General features: G+C 37.4%; 1 protein-coding gene across 1 annotated transcript in view; it reads left to right on the top strand.

Annotated features, from left to right (window-relative positions):
- The window catches only part of LOC146476831 (importin-11-like), a 34,472-nt gene extending 10,744 nt beyond the window's left edge, over window positions 1-23,728 (top strand). Inside the window, exons 8-37 of the mRNA XM_085113947.1 lie at window positions 352-410; window positions 1,039-1,087; window positions 2,024-2,094; window positions 2,421-2,520; window positions 2,701-2,793; window positions 3,546-3,580; window positions 4,139-4,222; window positions 5,161-5,197; window positions 6,158-6,198; window positions 7,281-7,371; window positions 8,057-8,104; window positions 8,690-8,795; window positions 8,895-9,024; window positions 10,060-10,093; window positions 10,671-10,711; window positions 11,770-11,835; window positions 12,596-12,646; window positions 13,412-13,525; window positions 14,076-14,150; window positions 14,503-14,543; window positions 15,059-15,135; window positions 15,329-15,408; window positions 15,963-16,043; window positions 16,635-16,730; window positions 17,304-17,417; window positions 17,961-18,005; window positions 18,677-18,753; window positions 18,963-19,058; window positions 20,897-20,978; window positions 21,881-23,728. Coding sequence (XP_084970073.1) covers window positions 352-410; window positions 1,039-1,087; window positions 2,024-2,094; window positions 2,421-2,520; window positions 2,701-2,793; window positions 3,546-3,580; window positions 4,139-4,222; window positions 5,161-5,197; window positions 6,158-6,198; window positions 7,281-7,371; window positions 8,057-8,104; window positions 8,690-8,795; window positions 8,895-9,024; window positions 10,060-10,093; window positions 10,671-10,711; window positions 11,770-11,835; window positions 12,596-12,646; window positions 13,412-13,525; window positions 14,076-14,150; window positions 14,503-14,543; window positions 15,059-15,135; window positions 15,329-15,408; window positions 15,963-16,043; window positions 16,635-16,730; window positions 17,304-17,417; window positions 17,961-18,005; window positions 18,677-18,753; window positions 18,963-19,058; window positions 20,897-20,978; window positions 21,881-22,042 — 2,276 coding nt within the window. The 3' untranslated portion in view covers window positions 22,043-23,728. The remainder of the gene's footprint in view (window positions 1-351; window positions 411-1,038; window positions 1,088-2,023; window positions 2,095-2,420; window positions 2,521-2,700; window positions 2,794-3,545; window positions 3,581-4,138; window positions 4,223-5,160; window positions 5,198-6,157; window positions 6,199-7,280; window positions 7,372-8,056; window positions 8,105-8,689; window positions 8,796-8,894; window positions 9,025-10,059; window positions 10,094-10,670; window positions 10,712-11,769; window positions 11,836-12,595; window positions 12,647-13,411; window positions 13,526-14,075; window positions 14,151-14,502; window positions 14,544-15,058; window positions 15,136-15,328; window positions 15,409-15,962; window positions 16,044-16,634; window positions 16,731-17,303; window positions 17,418-17,960; window positions 18,006-18,676; window positions 18,754-18,962; window positions 19,059-20,896; window positions 20,979-21,880) is intronic.
- Window positions 23,729-26,005: the final 2,277 nt, after the last annotated feature.

Below are 26,005 nucleotides of genomic sequence, written 5' to 3'. Positions count from 1 at the left end.
TCCAGAGTTAAACTCCAATAATATTTCAACAAGGACAACTGTCAAGATATAGAGCCACATATTTGTGTATGTGCCACTGAAATTGCTGTTTCATTTATTTATTTGTTAGAAACTTATCCTTTTACTTATTTTAATAACAGGTACGACATCTTCACTCTATATCTTTACAATGTCAAAAATTATGCAAATTATTATACAAATTAAAATGTCTTTCAGTCATAGATGATATTTGTAATAAAATTTATTGGTCATAGTTTTTTCATTAACTAGTAAGTACACTTTACTTGATTTTTTCCTGTTTCTTATTCAGTCCAAAGATAAGAAAACATTTGTTTTTTATTTAATATGTAGTTTTGAGGAAGTTAGTAGTTCATGGATTCAAGGAGTTTGAACCCTCATCTCAACCAGTGGTATGTTATTGAATTTGTTGTTTATTGTAGAGCAGTTTTCAACAGACTATTTTAAAACCCCAACCATTAATTTTTTAGTAATTAGTGTAACCAATCACAATAAGCATAAACAAGTCAATAAACCAATGCAAATAAATGTCAACAAGACTGATGCTCAAAAATACCTGCTAGCAGCTCACAATAATATTGGTCTTGGTTTGATTTCAGTTAATACCTGAGAAAGTGGTGGAAGATTTTTGATCAGTTACAATCTATAGTAAAGCAAACCAAAGTAAATGAGAAATTACTTTCAACAAAACTGAAAACCACTCCGTTGAGGTTTGGAAAAGAGAAGCTAGTGCTCAAATGTGTTGTACTCTTGGTATTAAGTTGCACCTTATAGAACTACCGGTATTTCTTGTTAACATACGTGTAAGTCACAAGGTCTTGTCTATTGTATTTTATAATCATAGTCTCTGTTTGTTAGGTTAACTATGGTATCGAAGAAATTGTCTGGATTCTAATAACAAGTGGAAAATAATGTTATCTGTAGTAGACTTTATTTACTTCTATCATTTGGTAATGACATACAGTGTATTATACCTTTATGCATGCAGTCTGATAATATCTATTTCACTTTTATCTATAGTGTCTCCTTCAAGGGATACTGGAGAAAATAAAAATTATTTTGCAATATAGTAAGTACCACTGGTCCACTGAAATGAAATGAAATGTACAACAAATGAAATGCCACACATGTCTGCATGCCTCGTAATTGACAGTATTTATGCTTCATGTTGTGAAAATTGATACTTTGATCCTTTGAAAAAAATGGTTATACCATGGCCGTAATACCTGGTACACTAATGCAGTGCGCTTCATGATTGTAACTTCCTTGTGCAAAATGGCACATAAGCCTTTACACTCTGCATCTCATGCAGTCTAATGGTCCAGATGTTTTCTTGGAGTTATTACAAAGGTTTTCCTTGCTTCATGGCCTTGCTTCATTCTTCACTCTCCAGCCAATGCAGTCATGGCCAAATAATTGGTCTCCTGGAGTCATTAGTGGTCTAGCTTGGTTCCTCTAGGCTGTCTCACTCTACAGTCTACAGCCAATGCAGTATTAACCAAGTTGGTTAGTTGTGGTTTAGCATGGTTCCTGACTTTGTCTCACTTAACACTTTGCAGCAAATTCAGTTTTGGCCAAGTTGGTCTCTTGGTCCTGAAGTCATTGATCAGTGGTTTGGCTTGGTTCTTGTCCTTGCCACAGCTACCTTTGGTCCAATATTTTTCACTTTTCTCCCTGTGTCCCAAATAAGGTACATGTGGCACTTTCCATAAGATGTAGTTAATTTTCTTGAGTGTATGAAGTTTGCAAAACACGTCAAGTTTATTATGTAACTAATAACAAGTGCAGTACAACCCCAAGACTGGGAAGACCAGAGGTGTTAATAAATTATAATTTACTAGTGTACAGTATACACTCATAATTATGGACTATCAATGGTTGGTTGTGCTGAATTAGAGATAACAATCCCTGCAAATATGGTGAAAAAGGAATTTGGAGGCAAAGATGCCTGTTTACAAATAAAAAAATTATTAAGAAGTTATTAAATTTTATTTTGTCATGACAGGAAAAGCTGAATCAGGAAATCACAATTTACAAGAAAAATTGGACAAATATTTAATACTGATGACAAAAGTGGTAAGTTGGATGTTGGTGCTGATGCCAGGAGAAATGTCCATTTCAGAAGTAAACTCTTTCAGCTTGACAAGAGCGTGGGACAAAGAAAAAAATCTCATTCTGCAACAGGAGTTGGATCCATGAAGTCTGCGCACAGCAAATCTGGATGCTTTGACCTTTGAGCTACATGTATGAAATTTATGAGGAAATTTGTGTCAAAGGAAATATCCTTAAATACCAGAGACATATGAAACAACATGGTCATTGTACTTGGTACTGAATAATGGTGACATGTTCATTCCCAAAACCTTTATATTGATTATCGCTTTATGCTTTTTTTTTTTCAGTTGATTGATACCCAAGAGCACCTTGCATTGTCATTTTCACCCCTTATACAACAGTCATTAGAGCTTTGCTACACTTGTTTATTCACCAGTCAAGGACGAGGTAATCAATGCAAGTTTACATTTGTATTTCACAATCCAAGTCAAGTATAGTATTGATCATGCAATTATTGAAGTGTAGATAATATTTGCATATATTTTTGCAATGCAAAGATTTTGGTTTCTTTTTGCCAAAAATATAAGTACATTGACGATTTTATTCACGTCTTTTGTTATTTTGCAGACGATATTTGTCAAAAGTTTGCACTGCAGTGTTGTAAACTCATAAAGTTGGTTGTCAAATGTGAAATGTACAAGCCCCCAAGAGAAATCAAGGGTAAGACAAATGCGACAGTATGGTGGTGTAGTGATAAGCACATTGGGTATCACATCTGAAAGTCGAGGGCTAGCCGTTCCCATTCTGTTGATTTTTCAGACGAAAAATCTTTGCTCCACATCTTCTCCCTTCACCCGGATAATAAATGAGTACTAGCTACATACTACTGGGTGTGACCTTGAAATGGATTAGCATCTAATGGAGGGGGTTTGTCAATACCCTTAGTTGCTTCATGCTACAAAAAACCAGGTCAAGCTCAGCTGTGTAACCCTTACAAATGCTGTTTACCATTTACCATGAAACTCCAAAAAACGTTTGGCTGAAAACTACATTTCAAATGGAACACAGTGTTTAGGGAAACAAATCTGAAATGAACCACGGAACTTCAAAGTAACCAGCTTTTTCTGGTTGGAGCATTCTGAATGGAAATAAATATTCCATTTTTTCCCGTTATTTGCACCAGTTTCAAGCCATCTTATTCAGCTGTACCTTTCACCTTAAATATAAAATGGCAGATTCTTTGGAGCACGAACCTTAAATGGAATGCATCCTTTACAAACGAAAATCTCTGTCCAAAATACTTGGAAGGTATCATAATAATAAAAATGTATTGTTAAATGGGAAACCATCAGTGACTCACTGACTCCGTCCAAAGGAAAGACCGTAAATTAGGTAATTATCATAATAAATTTATTAGCTTATACTGAAATTCTTTTGGTGACAAACAAAATCAGAGAAAAATTTCGTTTCAGATACAACTCCTCAGGAGATCCTCAAGGCACACCAGGTTTGTTGCGAAAATGTGCATCACAAATTTTTCAAGTATTGTGTTTGAAAATGAAAGTATTTTGAGTGTTGCAAACCAACTTACTTTGAAACCAGCTGTATTTCACTGAGTCCAGTGCAAGCCTTTAATAATTGGGGTGGTATGTGTTGTAATGACTCGAGCGTGACAATAGCAAATTTATTTTCAAGGTCATGGTACTTTGGGTTAGCATTTCAGTGGGGTTCTCTTGGTCGAAATTTTTCTCACAGACCACGATATGTTTAAAGCTAAGTTTAATATACCCCTTCTCAAATTTCTCAATCATACACCATGACATGGCTTTCTTTCAAATTAAGCATTCCTTATTTTTGAATCCCTAATTTCTCCTTCAAAACTAGTTTTGCCAGCGAAGATTTATGAAGTAATTCACAGATTGTTTTGTCGTGATACCGTATCAAACTTTTTCCACAGAGATTGTGTCATGTTTTAAACGTGAATAAAAACTTCCATCTTTGAAAAATTCTTAACTTATCATTTAATTTTTGAAGGCATTTGTAACCTGTTGTTTCGTACATGTAGGTGAAGATGTCTTTTTTTACACCGACAATCTTGTCAGAAATCATTCGGCAACTTGTGCTAAACTACTTCCCTTTGACATCTGAGGTGAGCGTGTTAAGTAAATCTATATTTAATTTGCAAGTGAATTTTTTAGTGTTGCAATATTCGGTGTCATGTATTTTAGTAGGATGGTTTAACTCAAATTAGGTACGCAGGTCACGTATTAGAAATAAAAGTGCCTCAAAGAGGTGTTTATTGTCACCAAAACAGTCCATCCTTACAGTAATTTTCAATGTTACGTACATAGCGACTATCTTTCGACGTCACATCTTTCGACACGCCATGTAACCAAGTCTAAGTCTTAAATGCTAGCACAATTGACTTAGTTACAGTTGAATTTGGGCGATGAAGGGGGCTTATTTATCTTCAAAATGAAGTCGCTTTATTGCCTTGCCAACAAAACAGCCGAATTCCAGCGTAAGTTTTAAACCACTGCCGATGGAAACCTGTCAAAATTTTGAATTTTCCTGTAAACTAAGAGTGGCGCAAAGTTATCATAGTTCTTCAGCAAATTTATGTCAGTAGTTATAGTTAATTTTTCGTTTCTTTTTCCTGCTTGGTAGCTTAAACTGTCTTTCAGCTGTTTATCTAGCATGTTGAGAGATGGTCGCTATTCTCAGCTATACACGTAACACTGAAAGTGGCTTTTTTGGCATTTATACTTTGTGGAATGCCAATTTGAGTTTCTAAAGAGGACTTTTGTTCAAGGATATTTGTTTTATGGCATTAAATTTATAGTTCAAGATGACACAATTCGAGTTGTTAAGAGCTGCAATTTTTAGTGTCATGGTTGTTTAGCGGTTGAGTGTGCTTCTCACAATGTACCTCACCAAGATCGCTGCATGTCAACCTTACTCATTATTCAATGTTAAAGTGAGTATCACTACTAGCTCTTTCAAGGTGTATTGGACATGTGGATTGAAGTGTGAAACCAACAATAGAGCGTAATACACTATCTTTTTTGTTTTTAATTTTTGTTTTAGGATTTAGAGAGTTGGGAGTCAGATCCTGAAAATTTTGGTATGTAGATGAAACATCATTTGAGGTGCTTCGGCTGTGTTCAGGTTCAAGTTATTTATTTGATGAATGAACCTTTCAAAAATTTAATTGTCCAGGCGATACTTATTAAATTTAACTATAGCATTATTTGATTTCAACTTTAAATGGTATCAAAGAGTCAGAATCAGTTCCAAAAAAGTGAAAACTGTCATTCATTCGGTTCAGAGTCTGTTTCGTTTTATATCCTTTTGATCAGCAAAATAGTTACGCGTAACTCCAGCTATTGAAAGAATACTATGCTCGTTTTTCCTATGAACCATGTTAGGAATTTTGCATCTGATATTAAAGATTTCTGATTCAAACACATCAATAAAGCTGGAAAAATTAATTTAATTCAAAGAAAGAACGAATTTCAGTTATAGTGCAAAAAAGAGCAAGGCTTTATTTGATGTTTGTATCTAATGGTTGATTTATACTACTTGTGGTGTTGTTCTTTGATGTTATTGTCATTTTTTGGTGCACGTTTCAACATGTATGTGTTGGCACCGCAATGCGCATCGCACATATCACACTCACAATCCTGTACAGCTTTAAAATTCTAGCTTGCAATGGGAAGCTTCTTCTCTGTCAATTCTTTTTGCTGTCTTTTGATTGTTATGAATACTCTAGATTGTTTATTACGGATTAGGCGTCTGTGGATGTCAAAAACAAATATTTGGTTTTCTCAGCTGAGTTGACAAGCTAATTCGGCCACTGGAAAGATATTCGACAGCTGATGTTTCGAACACTAGCCTTTCGTCAGAGGATTCGCTCTGACGAATGTCTAGGCTCAAAACGTCAGCAATCGAAGCTCTGTACAGTGACCAGATTAGCTTATCAACTCAGCTGATAAAACCACGCAACACCATTGTTTCTTTAGAAACTTATCCACTTATCTATTTGATGTCAAAAGCAGTCTCAAAGAAATATTCTTTTTGACAGTAAACGAAGAAGCTGGTGAGTCATGGAGGTACAATTTGAGAGTGAGTAACACCTGCTTAATATTCAGAATAACTTTGTAACGTGGAAAGTCATTTTGTGTTTGACTTGCTTTGGTTTGCTCGCTAAAGAGAGCCAACCCATCAAATGGCCGGTCAGAGGATGCAAATAGCCCATTTTACAGTTATGTGTTTAGTGACCTGGCCTAGGATTGGAAACGAGGCTGGGGGTGACCTTGTTTTGATACAAACCTCACTGTTTTTCATATGTAAATGTAAACTAGTTAGCATAAGAACAGCATGATCTACATGTGAAAAGCAGTGAGGTTTGTATAAAAATAAGGTCACCCCCAGCCTCGCTTCCAATCCAAGGCCCAGTCACTAAGCACACAACTGTAAAATGGCCTATTGTTACTTGACCCGTGCAACTTTTCTGGGATCAGCCATTTAACAGTTTTGTGCTTAGTGGCCTGGCCTTTGGGTAGAAGCGAGGCTGGAGTTTTTGATACAAACCTTACTGCTTTTCATATGAAAATCATGTCGTTCTTGTGCTAACCAGTTTGCATTTTTATATGAAAAGCACCGAGTTTTGTGTCGAAACAAAGTCGGCTCCAACTCCGTTTCCACTCAAAGGCCAAGTCACTAAGAACACAAATGTGAAGTGGGTTATTTTACGCATCACAGAAGCCATAATCGTTATGCAAAAGTTCATAATAGCACAGTGAACTTAGAAGAAAAACACCTCGTGTTTTGCAATATTATTAATTGTCTCCCCAATTGTCTCCGCTGTTAGCTTTTTGAAAAACATCACACTATCAACGGCCAGGAGATAGAAAGAGGGACAATTTTTTTCAATTTTTCTTCCCCTAATATTTTAGACTTAAAATTAGTGACAGATGTCAAAATGCATGCTACCGCTAGAGTTTGTTTATGCATCGAAGGAGTTTTAATAATCGTGAACAAGAGCCACCTCGCTTGAACGTTTTCAATTGAGTATCGAAGCACATGGTATCAAAACGGTTTTCTCAGTACAGAATGATATTAAATGGATGGATTCCCCGTGTTTTGACGCTACCTAAGCTATTCATCTGTGTAACATTTTCGACTGACAAACTATTCTCCTGCAGGCTTGTACAGAAGTTTTATATCTGAGCCTCCTGAGCGAGTTCCGCAGCACAGTCACCCCAGTAGTTACTGAAATGATTAAAGTGGTGCAAGGTAGGCTATTCCTAAATATTCTTAGACCTTATAATTCGGCAGTGAGGATGATATTTAACCATAGTTGGTTTCAGTGTCGTGGTTGACGTGAATTCTGGTTAGTTAGTATTGGACTTGCCCACTGAAATTGGGCTCAGGAATTTTTGTCTCGGAAGGAAGTTGCGTCAAGCTTGTGGCGTCATTTTGGCACAAACGTTTGAACGTTCGGGACTTACTTGACTTGAAAAGTGAAGCGAAGGACTTTGAGAAAGTCCAGCTATTAGTTATTACAAACTGTGCTTATCGTACTTTAAAATTCCGGTGTTGTCTTTGCGCTAGGGAATTATGTTGTGCTGGGAATGTGCGGCTTATCTATGCGTGATCCAAGAATCCAGAGTGTTGATTTTATCTAGCAATAGCCCTTTTCACGGTTGATTTTTCTCATTGCATCACAATGTTATCCAATGTGGATGCGAGGCAATTTCGGGCTAAAACTACAAAATAGCCCGAAATTGCCTCACATACATGCTAGATTTCATTGTAATTCAAATGAGCAGTGTTAACCGTGAAAAGGGCTATTGTGTGTGAATCAAGCTGCTGTAAATTGTAGCTACCCTCCTTAACAATTATGCTTTTCATCTCCATGATTGTGTGCATGAAGATGAGGAGTTTTTCATTTTTTAACATTTGTATGTTTTTGTTGAAGGATCTGCACCATCTGATGATATGAATGTTCTGCTGCAAAAGGACGCAGGTACTAAAACCACCACTCTTCTCAACTTTTGCTCCTCTTATCAAATGTTCTATAGTGTATCATGCGATGGTAAATGAAGCTAGGCCATTCGCCATGTCTAACGTTATTGAATATAATAGACAGGCTCTATTCCCTTAAGCAACGTCCAGCATGTTGAATGGCAAACGAAAACGTGACACTTTCAAACACGAAACTAAACGAAAAAAACCGAGTACATGAATAGATTTTCCATGAAGAATTTCGCAAAAATGTGACGTTTCGAACAGACCTGCTTCGAACAGGAGGAAATAAAGAAGCTAAAATATTACGATTTGTACAATGAAATCCACGGCCGGCAAGGCTAACACTTCCCACTTGTCATTCTTTTCTTTATAAATAACTGCAATCGTTAATTTTGTAGTTCCTTGAGTTTATATTGTTTCAAAACGGCACGTTAACCGCGAATTGTGCTATAAATCATTGTGCCAAAAAAATCAAAAATTTAGACATGGTTCGATATCTTTTAAGGAAGAAATGTTAAATGATGTTTAACCATACGTCATAAATAAAGTAATAGCTGACAAAATTTTGTTTCAACTCTCTCAGTTTATAATGCGTGTGGACTTGCCTCGTATGACCTGTTTGATGAAATAGATTTTGACCAGTGGTTCACCAACCAGTTGGTGAATGAACTAAGTAACTCTTCCTCAAGGTATGTGTATGTGACTTACAAAGTAGGATGTCACTTTTGACCCCCTCTACCTCTCCCCTCCCCAAAAAATATTTTAAAAGTAAGCTCTTTTCTCTCAAGGTACAAGGTGCTGCGACGGCGCATCATCTGGATGACAGGACAGTGGATCAATGTTAAGGTTTCTCGCCTTACAAGGCCCTTAGTTTATCAAGTCGCTCTCAAGCTGATGAATGCTCAGGAGGATTTAGTGGTAGGCAATCATCAAATTAAAGGGTTTGCTGCAGGAAGGGCGTAAATCGCTTTCTTGCCCAGAAGTCTTACAACTTGCCCGGTTTTAGAAAGATACAATGAATGTTGTGTCAGAAGCACTAATGACACAAATGGTGGATCAGAAGAGAGTAAATTCTGTAGTGTGTGTTTAAGTGCTATCTATACCCATGAATTTCCTACTGAGCGTTAGCCCTAGTAAGGAAATGGGGACCGCACGGGGCGAAAAAAAAAAAAAAATCTTTGACCTCGGTGGGAATCCAACCCGCCACCTCCGTATTTGATCAGTTGTTGTTCTACCGACTAAGCTACGAGGACATGACGGGAGCAAGTCGTGGGTGATTATGATGGTAATTGTGGCAATTGTCCTGCTAACGTAAATCACACAAATGGTGGATGAGCGTGCAGTACGGATTTTGTGTAGATCCATATTTGCTTTGTGCGAAAAGGCTCGAAAAAATTAAAACCTACTGGGGTTAAGCATCAAGGAAAGCGGTTCATTTTCTCTCCTTATTCTTGGAGACAATAAGACCCTAAGGCCCCACCCCGCAGAAAAAGCATTTTTCATATTCTAGCTGAAACGTTTCACTCAGGTTCCTCCCCGCCAACCCATACACACACACAAAAAGGTCTGGATCCGTTACTGTGCGCAATATGTCTCCAGTCCAAGATATACATCGCATGTCAAATGTAATTAATACATAAGAAAAAAAAGAAAAGAAAAGGAAAACAGGTTGATAGCATGGGGAATGTTTGTGCGGTACCAATTGGGCTGATTTTCTAAAAAAAAAAAAAATTTGAATTACATGTGTGCTAGCTAAAACGCAAATTTAAACTTAGTCTGTTATTTATTTACAAAACTACCGACAGCAATATTTTGGATGTTTGGAGTTCATGGTAGGACAAATATCTTATAACACCACTTACCACTTATGCAAAGACTGTATGGATTGTGTAGGTATGTACTTTGAAATTCCTCAATTCTTAGTCAACAAAAAAAATATTTTTGCCTCAACAGGTTCGATTGACTGCTGCCAAAACCCTCAAGACTGATATCCTTGCTTGACCGTCTTCCCTTTTAAGATTTTCCCTTTTTTCTCCTAAATTCTACCCTTTACTAGTTATATTCGTGAAAACAAAAATAGTGGATGGTTATAAATATGTGAAAATTGCACAAAATGACCAATAAATCAGACAATCGTTATAACGGTTAAAAAATTGGTGATATTTTATGACCAAAATGGAAAACCTGAGATTGTTTCAGGGCGTATAGCCCAGTTATATCTGCGCAACCTACATCTTTATTGATGTCATTACTGCTGTTGCCACGTTCCATTTGTGTTATGGCAAGCAATAATCCGTTTACTTGTCATTTCTAGAAAAAGGCTTATGTATTCGGTTGTAATTTTGTGCTGATCTTTAATAATGCTCTAAAATAAACCGAGTCGGAACCCGAAGAAGAGGGCCTAGGAAAACCTGAACTTAAAACATCTGGAAAGCTTCCTTGACCCCAACATTACTCTCTCAAGCTTTCTGGAGCTTGCTAAGTGAAATGAAATACAAATAAATGTAAAAGTCATTTAATTAATGGGGTTGACTTGGTTGGTAAAGCTCCTTGACATTAATCAGCTATAGATGATGTCGATTTTATTCTGGATGATTTTATTCAGGTATGTGCTCTCCAAGGGCTGGTGATATTCACTGGTATTCGAAGTTCCACAGTGGCTGAAAGGGGATTTGGCTAGTGCGTCTATCAGGTCACAAAATAGCTCTTTAATCAAAATTGTCACTGTCTTATATTTTTTACGTTTATTAGGTTTAGTTCGATTGTAGTTAAATATAAATGCATTTGACATCGAGATGTCAATAGTTCTCTTTTATACTGTGTAGTTGGCTTAAAAACTTGTTTAAAGGTTGTAATTCAGTTAAAGTTGAGTTAATATTCGACTCGGATTTATCCCCTCCCGTATTAAACGTTTGACTCGTGATTAATCATGTTTCCTTGATTAAGTGCCCACTCTCAATTTAGCACCCTTCCTTGTATAAGCTGTTGATGTCATGAACAGTTAAGTAAGCTAACTACCGACTCTTAACCAGTTAAAAGAAGTAATAAATAGTGCGTGATTTCAAAGAAGTTCGGATTTAAGTGTCATTTATCATCAAGGACGATAAATGGTCGAAAAAGGGGAAGTTTATTCCATCTCAATTTTTTGTGTTCTACATGTGGTAATGGGGAACTTAAAGCCGGCGACACACCTGGCGATTTTATACGCCGATCTCCGCGATCAGCGAAAATCGCCAGGTGTGCCCGGTGTAGCGATTACGATTTTGGCTGGTCGCCGCGATCGGCGTATAAAATCGCCGATATCTGGCATGTCAGATATTGGCGATTAAATTCGCCGGCATTCGCCAAGTGTGCCCGTTCCCGCGATTTTCTACGTTCATCGCTGCGAGTCGCCAGTAAAGTCAACCAATCAGGTTAGGCGATTTTATCACATGACTTTTCAAAACGCCCCTCGATGGAGCCCGGGAACAAGGTTGAAGTGCCACACTGTCGCGATCGGCGAAAAAAATCGCCAGGTGTGTCCCGCGCATCAATCGGTGGCGAAAGTCGCTTGCGATTTTCGCTGGCGTTCAAATTCTCCGCGATCGGCGTATAAAATCGCCAGGTGTATCACCGGCTTAAGCCATTTTGGTTGATCTTAATTTTGTTTGCTTTAATTGCCAGTTTTTGGATGAAAGCTTTGGATCTCTTTTTCATCTTCTCAAATGTACACAGGATTGTGACACAAAGGTAACAACTTGATCTGGTTAAAATTTAATTACAATCTAGGAACTTACAAGTCAAAAAGGTAAAGCCATGGGCTACACGGCCGGACCTTAATTTGGTTTCTGTAGCATTAAGGAAGTAGGAGCATTACCACTCCACCCAGGCCCTGGATAAGATGCTAGTCAATAGCAGGGTTGCCCCAAGTAGTATGTCCCCAGCACCCATTTGTACAACTGGTTGAAGAAAGGCAGTATGGAGTAGATTTTTCTCTTGCGTGTCGTAAAATCAAAACCAAACTAATTACTTTGGCTAATCACAACAAACGCAAGCGGCGCAATGAAAACGCGTGCGAAATTGACACGACTGGTTTGGTTTTGCTTCCATTGGTTGAGAAAGTTGCGCGTGTTTTGTTAACCAATCACAGAGCGTGATAAAACAAACTAAAGTAAATGCAAAATACTTTCGACAGCCAGTTGAAAAGTGCTCTAAAATTTCTTGTCAATGGAAACAACTCGACAAAGCAGAGAAACAAACTGGCCATCCAATCCCCTATAAATCGCTTTAACATCACAGCGAAAATCGCCATTAAGCATACGGATTCGTAACTCTTACAACCCTTTCCAACCTTTGAATATTTGAACTCTTAAAAAAACACTTAAATAAATAAAATAAATAATAAAATAAATGCTTTGTTTATAGTGGAAATGCACTTAGCTACCCAAAGCTAGTTTACAGGCATTCCACTCAGAAATAACGGGAAACAAATAACCTTTTTCTTTTTCAGATGCATGTACTCTATGTTTTATCGCTGCTAATACAACGGATTGGAAGCAAGGTAATTGTTAGTTCAACAGATATGCTTTGATAAGAATTACCTCGTTTTTTGTCTTCAGTCTCCTCAGTTTCTCCAAGTCATTACAAAATTTATAAACCAAAAAGTAAGGAAATTATGTGTTGTGACAAATTTTAAACAGGAACTACCAAACTCATACGATAAATTAAGCAAAAAAGATCGCGTCGAAACAGAGGTGCGGGTATCAGTCGAAATTAACACAGATTTGGACGATTTTGTTTCTATCTTCTTATTTTGTGCCTAACTATAAGTAAAAGTAAAGGTATAAGTATAAACTTTGTCTAACGTGGTACGTACACTTAGCCATGGTTCACTGCAACCTGCAACCGGGAAAATATATAATGTATCGTCAAAGAATAGACCTATTCGGCTGACCCAATGTTGTACCCAATTCAGATCCCGCGGGGTTCAGATTCTTTGTTTATTGCATTTGCATTATAATGTAGCATTCACGTTTAAATGATATGGAAATACTTAGAACAAAACATTTTATGCCCAAAGGATTTGAATTGGGTACAACATTGCGTTAGCCGAATGGGTCTATAACTACAGTAATAAAATGAAAGTCTGAGAAGGTAAACGAAACTCCCGTAAGGAATATTTAACAGCACAAAGTTTGTCCAGCATATATACCTTTTATAGTGTTCTTCTCTTTAACGAATATTCCGATGAGCAATGGCTTTACGTCTTTGTAAACTCGTGACATTTCTTTAATCTTGGAATTCTCTCTTCTCTGTTGTCACCAAGGTTCAACCATTTGCTCCGTCACTATCGTTATATCTTCCTGAGCTCTGGCAGGAGTCTGGGGACCACAACATGCTTCGCTGTGCGATTGTTTCCACCATGACGCACTTAGTGGAGGTTTGAAAATCGTCGACTTTCATTTCGTGTTTCTTTGTCCATTAGCGTGTTGGCTTATAAAATATTGATTTTCTAACGTGCAATCTGATTGGTTGGATAGCCGTTTTTTCAATGTCACGTAACAGTTGCGTCTATATTCTGTAAATGAAGAAGAAGATGTTTTCATTGCCGTCACATCGTGATGCAAACAGCTGTGATTTTTTGAAGAGAGACATACTTTATGTGAGGTTAAAATTTCAAGTTCAAGTCTATTTATTTCCACGTATTAATTAAACACAAAGAACAGGAATTAGGGAGAAAGGAATGTGGAAGTGTGAAAACGAAAACCCATGGGGTTAAAAAGTGTTTACACACCTGAGGTTAAAATTAACTTTAAATTCGCCCAAAATCCATTTTGTGTTTGCATCAGGTTGTGTAAAGAATGTACAACATTTTCCCTTTCTTTAGTGTTTCCTGGGCCAACTCTTAAATCCAGGTGCAAGTCAAGTTTAGAGTCTACGACTAAAATTCTGCATGTCGACATTGCATATATATTTTTTTGGTTTTGTAGGGACTTGGTGTGTGGAGTCGAAACATGTACTCGTTTCTCTTACCTTTGATTCATCTCAGCACAGACATAACCCAGGTATCTGTAGTCTGATGTATTTAACTGAATACTACAGGACTCAAATCCTGTTTTGCCCGACACGGAAATTATTAGTCCCATGTTTTCCAACGAAATTTGAAGTTACATTGTATTTTCCGTTAAAACTTGACCCAATCCCTATTTAAAATCTTTATTTGAGTGGCTGTCTGTTGCAGTCGACTACCATTCATGATTTTTGAGGTGGTCACTTTCTAGTTGTTGCACTGAAAAGGCACAAGGCTCGAGCACTCAAGTGTTTGTCCAAGGCATTCACTCTTCACTCCTAATTTTTCCATGTTTTTTTTTTTTTAACTATCTGTTACGTTTTTAATGTACTGTTAATTTTATTCAGCCCCCACATGTTTACCTGATGGAAGATGGGCTGGACCTCTGGTGAGAAACACTTTTAAACTGTAAAATTGCACCTTTTCAATAACTCCCTATTAAATGCTCCAAATGCCTTAAAAATAACGGAACTTTAATTAGACAAAATACAGAAGACAATAAGTGATGTATTTCTTTTCTGTAAAAATTCAAGAGACCTGGACCAACGGTTGATTGTATTAAAGAGGCAGTTTAGTAGTATCTACGTCTCATCGCAATCACTTTTAATCTGTACATGTCTGAGCGCTAGGAATTGGCCAAAAAAAAACTCCGTCCTCTCTCGCTTTCCCCCTCTATGCGTAGACGTTTCATATTCGTTTTCCAATCTCCACTTTAGGGAAGAGCTTTTGCAAATTTTCGTTGCATGTACAGTCGTTAACCAGATAAATAATGTCCGTTTTCAAATGAAAACGATGGAACAAAGATACGTCTAGACGGTGCCTAAGATTTCCCAGTAAAGTTATCATAAATGATGCGTCCTTTTGAGATCGTACTTTGATGAGATTTTCTTGATCTGTTTCAAGGCACAAGGTGCTGGTGAATGCATCCTGTATTACTCCTGAGTTATTGCACTTGTTTGTCAACATGCCGGCTTTACTAGGTAAGAAGAGCAAGTATGTAAGCATTACTTTCTGTCCCTTTTGGTGTCGCTCCTTGTTGACAATTTTGTCAAAGAAAACTTGGTTTCGTAGTTTAACTGTTGAAAAGGTAAATATTGTAAACGATCACACACAGTCTTCATCTCGCTTCCTCATCAGGCTCCCACGCAAATCTCCAATGTCCTTTATTTGCAGAGTTAGGCTCAGAGAACCTCCGGACATGTTTTGCCATCATTGAATCTTACATTCTGTTAGACGAGAAGGAGTTTCTACAGGTTCGATATCTGCATTAATAGTGTTTAAAAATATGTTTGCTTTTAAGTCCTCTCTGGGATGTTTGTAACCTAAACAGTTTCCAAACGTGACTTTCTTTGCCCTATATTATTCATATCCAGTTACCATTATAGACAAGAGAGCATCGTGCTTAAGTTTGTTTGCTTACGAGCAGTCCTACGTTCCCCTTAGGGATTGCCCTGAGTGGAAAGAAACGCGAGTGCTCATCAAAATCGCCTGCCAAAGCGTAAACGCTACGCGCAGGTGGGAGAAAGAATTCGATATTGTGGCTTTTGAAATGTGGAAGACTTTGTTTGGATGGGGTTGGTGTTAATTGCCGGGTAAGTTATATTCACAATTTTAAGATATATCAGGCGACTGAAACAAATCCCAGGCCGTGCTTACCTTTATATGATATAGCGTTGGTCACCTTACCTTCTTCCTTAATCGAAACATTCAGTTTTGCTCTATAGCAATATGGTCACCTTCGCCAATGTGTCAAATATCTCTCTATTTGTGTTTAATTCTGTTGTTTAATTACTTTCATTTGTTGCAGAATTTCAGTGCGCCTGTGGTAAATGCTTGTTTATCAATGCTTGGTAGCATCAAACCAGAAGGTGGAATCATTCTCTCTAGGGTAGGAAATAGTTTTAACCTAGCAGTTCATTTGCACTTCACTTTTTGCCGGGTCGCAAATGTGTTACTTTATCTCTCTGCTTTCTTGATAAAGATTTCTTCCCCGATTGAACCAAACTTTGCCATTACTTTTCCTTCATACTAGATCTCGGCCTTGCACCAATTTGTTAGCACTCCCTTTTCGTGTTTTCTTTGCAAAGCCTTTCGTAGCTGGATCCCAATATAGAGCTAATTCCAAAATGGCTACCGTTTTGATATTCGTTATTGGTATTCAAATTACCCCTTGTTACCTCGTTCTTAAGCAAAAAAAAAAAAATAACATTCTACCTTGAACAAGGCAAGAAAGGTTAATTTGAAAAAAAACAAAAACAAAAGATTATTAATATAGTTCTACCTTGAACAAGGCAAGAAAGGTTAATGTGAAAAAAAAAACAAAAGATTATTAATATAGGAGCCATGTTGGCTTATAAGTGAGCAGCCAGCACCATTGAAGCGCATTAGGAGAACAAAATGTGATCCCAAATATTGAGGTTTGTACAGATGATGGAGGTGTGGTATTCTCATTTGCGTGTGTTTTCGTTATTCCTGCCAGGTTGTCGAGACCATAGTGAAAGTCTCTCCACTCAGGGGTACTGAGCTATTTGCACCAGTCTTGCTGAAAATATTTTACATGATTCTCGAAGTTGAGGTAAGATATTTAACTGAAATATTATTATGGGCTTTCTTTTTTAGCAAATAAGCTGCGGTTATGATTGGCTAGTCGAAACTCTTCTTGACGTTGATTGGTTGGTCTTTATAATGCTATTCGTCAGTGAAACTACACGAAGCTCATTTTCAAGCGTTAAAAATTGTAGCGAAAGTTTGCAGTACAAAATATTCTTTGGCATCAATTTCCACGGTAATGAAAAATGTATATTTTATCACAGGAGATCATTGAGCGAAGTGTACTCATCGACCGTGGAAATTATTAGCCGCTTTTACAGTACATTGTGCGAGGACAATAAAAAAGCCATCAAAGATAGTTCTCTTTGACTACAAACCGGTTATAGTAAACTTTATTTCTGCGTCCAAGAGAAGATTAAAAAAAAAATTGTCATTAAAATCAGCTTTGTTCCCAGGCCTTATCGAGCAAGCCAAGCTGCTTGTGTAAGCCGTGAGCGTGACTTCCCGATAAGATTTACATGTGGCATCACGTTCGGCCTCGCTCCAAGGATAACTGAGGACGAGGCTGCATTTTAATTCATTTCATTTTTTTTTTCAGGAATACACTCCTCTTCTGGTCATCTACTTATGCATTATTGGAGAAATAATCTTGCACAATTATGCTGCTTTCGTCCATATTGTTGAGACTGTAGCACAGCAACTAAACAAACAGGTAGGGAAAAAAGAACAGAAACTATTGATAGCCTGTGAAATAAAGGACAAATGTACGAGTTGGTGTTCTGGTGAGCCATCCCTGGCCTGCGAGAGCAGTCGTCTTTTCTGGCTTTTTTTTCATCCGTTGCCAGCGGTAAAGCAAAACCCGAAAAAGACGTCTGCTTTCACACGCCAAGCCCCCCCCCCCCCCCCCTCCTTCCAACTTTTGCTCTCGTGCCAACTCCCCGGAAATCATCGCAAGCTACGTAAAGAGTTTTTGTTGTTATAACTAAGTAAAGAATTTTGAAATAATTAGAAGAATGTTGAAAATACGGTAGAATCGCGATCCCTAGACGACTGTTTTCTCAGCAACTATGCTCTACAAAACTTTGCAAGTACTATCTGAACATTGCTAAAACTGATAGGAAGTTTTCTGTCAACGCACCAAATTCGCTTTACTATTTTGCTATACTTGTGTCACGTTATGGTAAATGGTTTACCACAACGTTTAAAAATGTAGGATGTTGATATTCCCTGGGTTGAATATCTGTTTACTTGTCAGGTCACTGATGTCTTAGGGCAGCTACTGGACATTTGGTTAGAGAAAGTGAGTCTTTACTGCTGAGTTGTTTGTACAGTGGTCACTAACCTTACTTAATTTGTGTTTCAGCTGTGCGTAAGTTCTAAGAGAAACTCTTTTCTTATTTTCAAATCAGGTAGTGAACACTTTATTCTACGCTCTATACCGCATAACCGGAACGAAATATTAATATCTCAGATTAAAAAAATAAACCAGCACGATAGTGCTAATTTCAAAATCCTTGTGTAAATTCCTGAAGAATTTCGCTGTCACTCGGGGTGGAACACAGTTAATTACGATGGTTCTAACATTTGGGATTGTGGCTAAAATTCTGGATTTCAATTGATCAAATGAAAGTTCCTGGAGACTGAATTTTCGAGCCCGAAAAATACCTTTTAAAATTAGTTTTTCATCAATTGATGTTAGTTTTCTGTACAAGCTAAAAAAACACGTTTTTTTCTTGTTGAGTTTTCAAGGCTGCCCCTTTCAAAATTTTGTAGTGCCTCCCAAAGGACCTCGAGAAAGTGCTCTTAACATAAATAAAGCAACTGATATGAGGTAGTCGATGGGTAGACCTTCCATTCCGTATTGTTTTAGCAATGGAAATGATCCAGGCTTGCTAGCTTCCATGAGAACAGACCGTTTATGCTAGAAATCAACGCTTGTCATATTTGCTGTTTTTTTCTGTTTCTGTTTAGGTGGATTGCATGACGAGGCTTGAGCGAAGAAAACTAACAGTACTGGCCCTGGTCACTCTATTACCTCTGAATGTCAAGTATGACTACTACAGTTAGGCCCGGTTCAAATGTCCAAATTTACTTGTGCTGAATCTAAAGTAAATATGCAAAAGCTATTGCAAAGTTCGACGTTTGAACCGGGCCTTACGGTTTATTGAATGATAATCATGTGCACCACTCGATCAGAATGTAACTTTCAGTAAGAAAGTAACTGCATATTGTGAATTCCTTTCTCTACATAATTTAGTAAGTGTGTCATGGACAAGTTCGCTGTCATTGTGGATTCTGCTGTTGATGTCCTGCATGAGATTCACAGAGTCGAAGATGGCGGGACACATACAGAGTAAGAAATCCACACCAACTTTACTGTCCACTCTTTTCTCCTTGCGACAGCTCCCACCAATATAAACAATGGAAATTATTCCGAGTTTAATGAATATTTGGTTTATCAACTGAGTTGATGAGAATATTTGGCCACAATAAAGAGATTCGACAGATAGATAGATAGATAGATAGATAGATAGATAGATAGATAGATAGATAGATAGATAGATAGATAGATAGATAGATAGATAGATAGATAGATAGATAGATAGATAGATAGATAGATAGATAGATAGATAGATAGATAGATAGATAGATAGATAGATAGATAGATAGATAGATAGATAGATAGATAGATAGATAGATAGATAGATAGATAGATAGATAGATAGATAGATAGATAGATAGATAGATAGATAGATAGATAGATAGATAGATAGATAGATAGATAGATAGATAGATAGATAGATAGATAGATAGATAGATAGATAGATAGATAGATAGATAGATAGATAGATAGATAGATAGATAGATAGATAGATAGATAGATAGATAGATAGATAGATAGATAGATAGATAGATAGATAGATAGATAGATAGATAGATAGATAGATAGATAGATAGATAGATAGATAGATAGATAGATAGATAGATAGATAGATAGATAGATAGATAGATAGATAGATAGATAGATAGATAGATAGATAGATAGATAGATAGATAGATAGATAGATAGATAGATAGATAGATAGATAGATAGATAGATAGATAGATAGATAGATAGATAGATAGATAGATACTTTATTATAAACACCATTGCAGCCGTAAGCTGAATTACGGGATATTTACGAATTCTAATAATAACAAAGAGAAAATAAGAAAATTATCTACATCTTATAGACATGACTAAAAATAAAACTGTTCTTCAAACGCTCGGTCTTACATAGGGGGAGAGTGAAATCACTTTTGCGTCTCAGTGCATATTTACAACTCTTCCTTTGAGGGAGGAGGCTATGGAGACTGTGGGTGGGGTTATAGACGATCTCGTCAAACAGATCGATCTACTACGTTAGCCCTTCGTCAGGGCGAGTCGGATTCCCTCAGAAGCAAGCTAACGCTCGAAACTTTAGCTATCGAATCTCTTTACGGTGGCCAAACTCAGTTGATAACTTAAGCCAAGCAGAATCTCTGAGTACTTTCAAAACACGTTTTAATCAAACACTACAGGAAAAAATAAGGCATGGCATTCATGGAAAACAGGTTTTTATTAGGATAAGTAAATTTTAACATTGTAATAAGCACACCATTTATATGATGTATTTTAGACTTAGATATTAACATTTTATACTTCTGTACTTTTTTAGACCTGATGAATTTTCACCGTGTATAAATATAGATTACTTACTTACTTATAAAAGAGATTATCATTTTCTGCTACCCCACTGACGGAGCACCACATTTTCTTTGGAAAACAACTCCCTTGTGCATTCCGATTGTAGGCTAAACCCTGCCCCACTGTGCATCTCCGCCTATTGAAATACCCTTAATAGATTACACTATCACAAACAAATAAGCATCTACAACACGAAACGATTCTCAAGCCAGCCTAAAAGGGACGGGGTTTTATAATGATTGCGTTTTATAGTCTGTAAGACATCTCAGAAGGTTTGTTCATTGTCAAAATGCTTGCCTGTTGCTTTTTATCCCAGGGTTTACTAAAAAGAGCTGCAGAGCAGTGAAAAGTTCACGTCGTTTTCGATGCTTTTCAACCCACTGAATATCTGCCGTGTCATCTTTAACGATGATTGTTGGGTATACCCATTTATCAGTGTCGATTGATTCAATCTTGCTTTACAGCTGCTTGGTCCTTCTTGGTGGAAGCGGTGACGATGAAGAACACAACGAGGAATACACCGAGGAACATAAAAGAAAACGACAGGTACATAAAACTACATTTACGCACAATGTAATTCTGCACAGTCACACGCGTATGTATTTATTGTAACTGAAGACAATTAACAATTAATGTGACCTTTTTTACTCTTAAGTTGAGTTGGTCACTTCTACAAGGTCTTGTTTGAAGTGGCCAAGCTGTCCTGCATTTGTGACCAATCCGAGACATTTTGGCTCTGCCGCGCAATGGCGTGCGAACTAACACTGAAAGTGGGGAAATTGGTATAGTGTTCATTTCCAGTCTAAGATAGCTCACAACTGCTTCAAGCACTTTCCATCAACTCAGAAACGAGCTCGGTGACCCCGTGGAACCGTAGTCAACACGTTCAGATACAACTTTTTGCAACGTTTGGGCAGGGGTGAAGAGCCACGTTAAATTTTCAACGTAGCAAAACGTTGTAGTTGAACGTGTTAATTAGTTCCATAATAAAAATGGGGGTCACTGAGCTGGTTCGTGAAGCGGAGGCACGTTGCATGACCAGCTGGTGCGGGGTCAAAGTGACACCAATTTTCAATATCGCATTGTGCGCCGGCACTGCTCTTGCAGACTGTCCTCACTACAAAATAGAAATGAACTGATAAAAAGGCAAACAAAACATGTTTTTTATGCAGTGCATGCAAAGGAGCCTGTCCATTCTTCATGTCTGTGCTACATGTCCCACAGTGTGCCCTGACCTTAAGGGTCTCTTTGGTATCCGGGATTGTTTGCTTTAGTGTAAACATGGACATTCTTTTGTATCCTTTCTTATTCGGATTTAACCTTTCAGTTTGTTAGTCGAAAAATGTATTTCAAAAATTAGCAGCACTCGCAGCTTTTGCCAGCGATTACCTTATTCCCGGGTAATTATTCCTATTTGCGTTGATTAGATTTTTGTGGATATTCTCCAGCTGTGTTTGTCAGACCCTGTTCATTGCTGTCCTTTGTGGAAGTTTGTCCGCGACAAGCTTAACGAGTGCCACTCTATTTACGGACAGGAGACTTTTCAGCATCTCATGGAGTGCATGGACTCGGCTGTTGCTTCTCAGCTTGGCTCCTTTATAAATCACTGATGTATCGTGATACTTGGAGCAGACTAAGAAAAGAGGCTGGCATACACACCGCCCAGTTGCCTAACTATCGAGAAGTCCCATTCGTGTTCGAGCGAACAATGGTGCATGTTGCTAAGCAACACTACACGTTGGTATGACTGTACGCTAACGTGAGAACTTTCTTAAAAGAAATCATCTCCTTTCTGGATGTTGATTGGGCAATAATAGTCGAAACCTTCTTGTGAGGAGTCCATACGATTCCATAAGATGCCAAATGCAATATTGGTTGTTTTATGAGATCAACAGTCGCCGCCCAAGGTAGTATCCCGGCCTCAACGATTTCTAGACGTTTCCTGGATTTACCACATAAAAACAATTTTAAAACGACCGCAGTTCATCACCATAAACACGTTGATGGTGCCGCATAAAATTGTAAAGCATGTTGCGGAGATGCAATATAATTCTAAGAAGTCATAAAAATGCAGGTTGTCGCCATTTTCTGTGGATTGAGTCGAAAAGCACCAAATTTACAATCACATGCAGGCTACTATTGAAGCTTTGGATCACTAGGCCCTTTCCGGGTTGCTTTGAACCTCATTATTAAAGCGAGGCTAAGCGCACCGTTTTTTATTTGAAAATTAGTATTGTTTGCAAATAAATGAAAACTAATTTTCGAATTAAAAGGTTTGCACTTCGCCTCGCTTTCATAATGAGGTTCACAGCAACTCGGAAATGGCGTGTTCATTGTGACTCTCAGACTTTTAGTTTGCAAGCTGGCTCGTATTTTTTTTACAAGTACACACTCAGTATTGGACGTCGTTGTGAAAGTCGTTAGGAAGAGAGAGAACTGAAAGGGAACGAAGCCACAAGATGAATAAACACACCAAACAGACAGCTGAATAGGCCATTTCCGAATTGCTGTGAATCTCATTATGAAAGTGAGGCTAAGTGCAAAAGCTTTTAATATGAAAATTGGTTTTGTTTGCATATGAATGAAAACTAATTTTCATAATATAAACTTTGTACTTAGCCTCGCTTTGACAATGAGGTTCACAGCAACTCGGAAATGGCCTATTACAACATTACCGTTTACGTGATTTACTACAAAAGTAGCTAATTTTACCTTGCTCTGCAATCCTGGTATGAGTAGTATGTGACGGATGACCAGGCGAATTTTATGCTTTGTGCAAATGAAGTCTCGACTTGGTTTTGAAATATATATTACAAAAACATTTCACACCACTGCAACACTAAATCACAAATAATCAAATTCTCAACGATACAGCATATCCATAATTATTAACCCCAAGTGGTATGCACAAAAATTCGGCGAGTCGTTCGTCACATAATATTGGTATGGCACACAGCATTGCGGAAAAGATCTTGTCCGAGAATTAAAAAAAATTTATTTTGGCATGGTTCATCCGAGAATGAAATAAAATCTTTCACTCTCTTCATTGTTTTAGCAATTTTTGCTTTAACCCAGAAGCCATTTTAATTTCTTGGATGACTTACCGGGCTCAATAAGTACTTATTGCAAATTTGTTTCTTCATTTTGTGTGGAAACTTACCCAATATGTTCACAGAACTGGAAAGACTTTAAAATGCACCTTCTAAATGTGTGAATGAAAAAATGAGGGAGTGTTCAGAAATACAATGTACATACGGGCTGCTGTCTTTAATAAAGGACGCAAAATGCACAATAAATTGTGGAGCGTCGAATATAACCAGCGTTCTGGCCGAGATTAATTTGGTTTATACTACTTTACTTTTTTCCAACGTTGGATAACCCTGTTAGCTCCATTAGCTTGCACGCTATTTTATATAAACGTATCTTTGGAAACGGCAATGTGCCGATTTTTTTTCTTCTTTCTCGACAATATACAAAGTTCAAAAGTTGAGAGAAATCTATAGCTATGTTTAGGTTGTTCTCGATATTGTCTGTTGATTTAGTTTCTTAGACAAAGAACTTGCTTCAGGCAGCAGGTGCTTAGACCACAAGATACTAGGACCGCTCTTAACTTTGTGCCTCATAAACTGCGCAAAAATACTTCAGTATTATTAGGCACCGTCCTTAATAGCGGAGCTCCAGGCGCCGAAAGCGTGCGCGCGAAGCACCAAAGGTAACAAAATTGGTAACCCGTCAATGCCACAAATTTCGGTTTTGGCTATGACGTCTTGGAATACTAACATTAATCGTTTAACAATTTTTTCGAAATTGATTTAACTATAAAAGTTAACGCTAAAAGAGAACGACGTTTCGACCGTCCGACGTCATTTTCATGTTGAAGATGAGAAGTAAAATATGTGCTTATATACAATTGTGAAAAAACTAATGAGATACTGACTTAAAAATCCGCGCGAAGTTATTTGTTTAATTATTCACTTTTAAATACCTTTTATCGTTTTTAGCGTTCCTTTGTATTTATCATTCACGCTGTTATTTTTTTTGTTTTTTAGATGTGAATATCTTACAGCTTTTTAAGTCAGTATCTCATTAGTTTTTTCACAATTGTATATAAGCACATATTTTACTTCTCATCTCGAACTTGAAAATGACCGTCGGACGGTCGAAACGTCGTTCTCTTTTAGCGTTAACTTTTATAGTTAAATTAATCGTTTATCTAAGAAAATTGTGTCTGGGCGGAGCCCTAAAACGTATCCGTTCTTTCGTCCCTCCAGCGACTCTGCACTCTGACTTTGCAGTGTTTAGTAGGGTAACTGAAATTAACATTTTCAAATAAATTGCTGAGAAACTACAAAACCGTGCTGCCCGAGTAATGACTTCTTCTAGCTTTAACTCTAATGTCCATTATTTATTTTTTAAACTTGGCTGGCGAAAAGTAAGCACCCAGAGACAAATGCAGAAAACAATAAGGGTATTTAAATCTTTACATGGCCTCACTGTCGCTTATCTGAACAATCAGTTCACAAACCGCACTTATGTAACAAGTTATTCTCTGAGAGACTGAACAAACTTGCTGTTCCATTGCCCCACACTATCTTTCTTAAAAAACAGTTTTAGCTATAGTGGTGCGGTACTTCGGAACAGCTTACCCTACGATTTACGGCAAGCAGAGTCCCTTGACGATTTCCTTTAATTATTGTAATTATAATTGTAATTATAGTTTATTTAAAACTCTCTTGCAGTAAAAGAAGTGAATTATCGAGTACAATTTACAATCTTAAGGCAACTATCATCTAACGTATAGTAATTTACAGTTATAACAATGATAATAACAACTGAATCACCTAAAATATTTAAATGTAAAAAGGTCCTACACTCTCTTTGTCCTACAGACCTGAATGTTCCGGAAAAGATAATACTTTAATGTTTTCTGCCTTAAGGTGTAATAATTAGGCGCATCCAGTATTGGACTGGGAAGCAGGTGGTGCAGAGGATGGCTGGGGGACTTCATTGTCGCCATATATTTGTAGCACAAGTGTACTCTTGTAAAACTTAATTCCTGTACTCGTTTATCAGACACGGCATTCAAGTAAAGCAGTTTTTTTCTATTTGTTTTGCTGTAGATTAATACATAGACTTTGTACGTATTAGGTATAGGATTTTGACATTTACTGATGAATTGTTACCGTGTATGAAAACCCCTCAATTATGAGGCACGAATAAAAAGGTTTATGTGAGACAAGAAAGGTGCTAGTATTATCGGTGTCTGGTTGGTAGAGAACAATTGGGTTATCAGGTTATGAAATAGCGTGTCGTCAAAGGTAAGTTCTCTCTTTGCTCCTAACCGCCCTGGAGTTAATTAACTTAGCTTCTAGCTGCCTTAAAGATGAAACCGCCGTGAAGATCGAAATTTCCAGCCAAGTGGGTTAAGTTTTAAGTGAAACGTTTCTTTTTGCAAACCCCTTAATATTTAAGCACTCTAGAGGCGTTTGGTTTACACAAGATGAGTAGTTTCTTTTTTAGATTTCCCCTCATGTCTTCACCTCGTGTTCTCATTCTTGTGAATTCTTTTGTTC

Source organism: Pavona decussata, unplaced genomic scaffold (assembly GCF_977016875.1).
Source record: "Pavona decussata unplaced genomic scaffold, jaPavDecu1.1 SCAFFOLD_72, whole genome shotgun sequence".
In the NCBI taxonomy this organism is placed as follows: Eukaryota; Metazoa; Cnidaria; class Anthozoa; order Scleractinia; family Agariciidae; genus Pavona; species Pavona decussata.
Note: the sequence above shows the minus strand (reverse complement) of the source record. Positions and strands in the feature narration are given on the sequence as shown.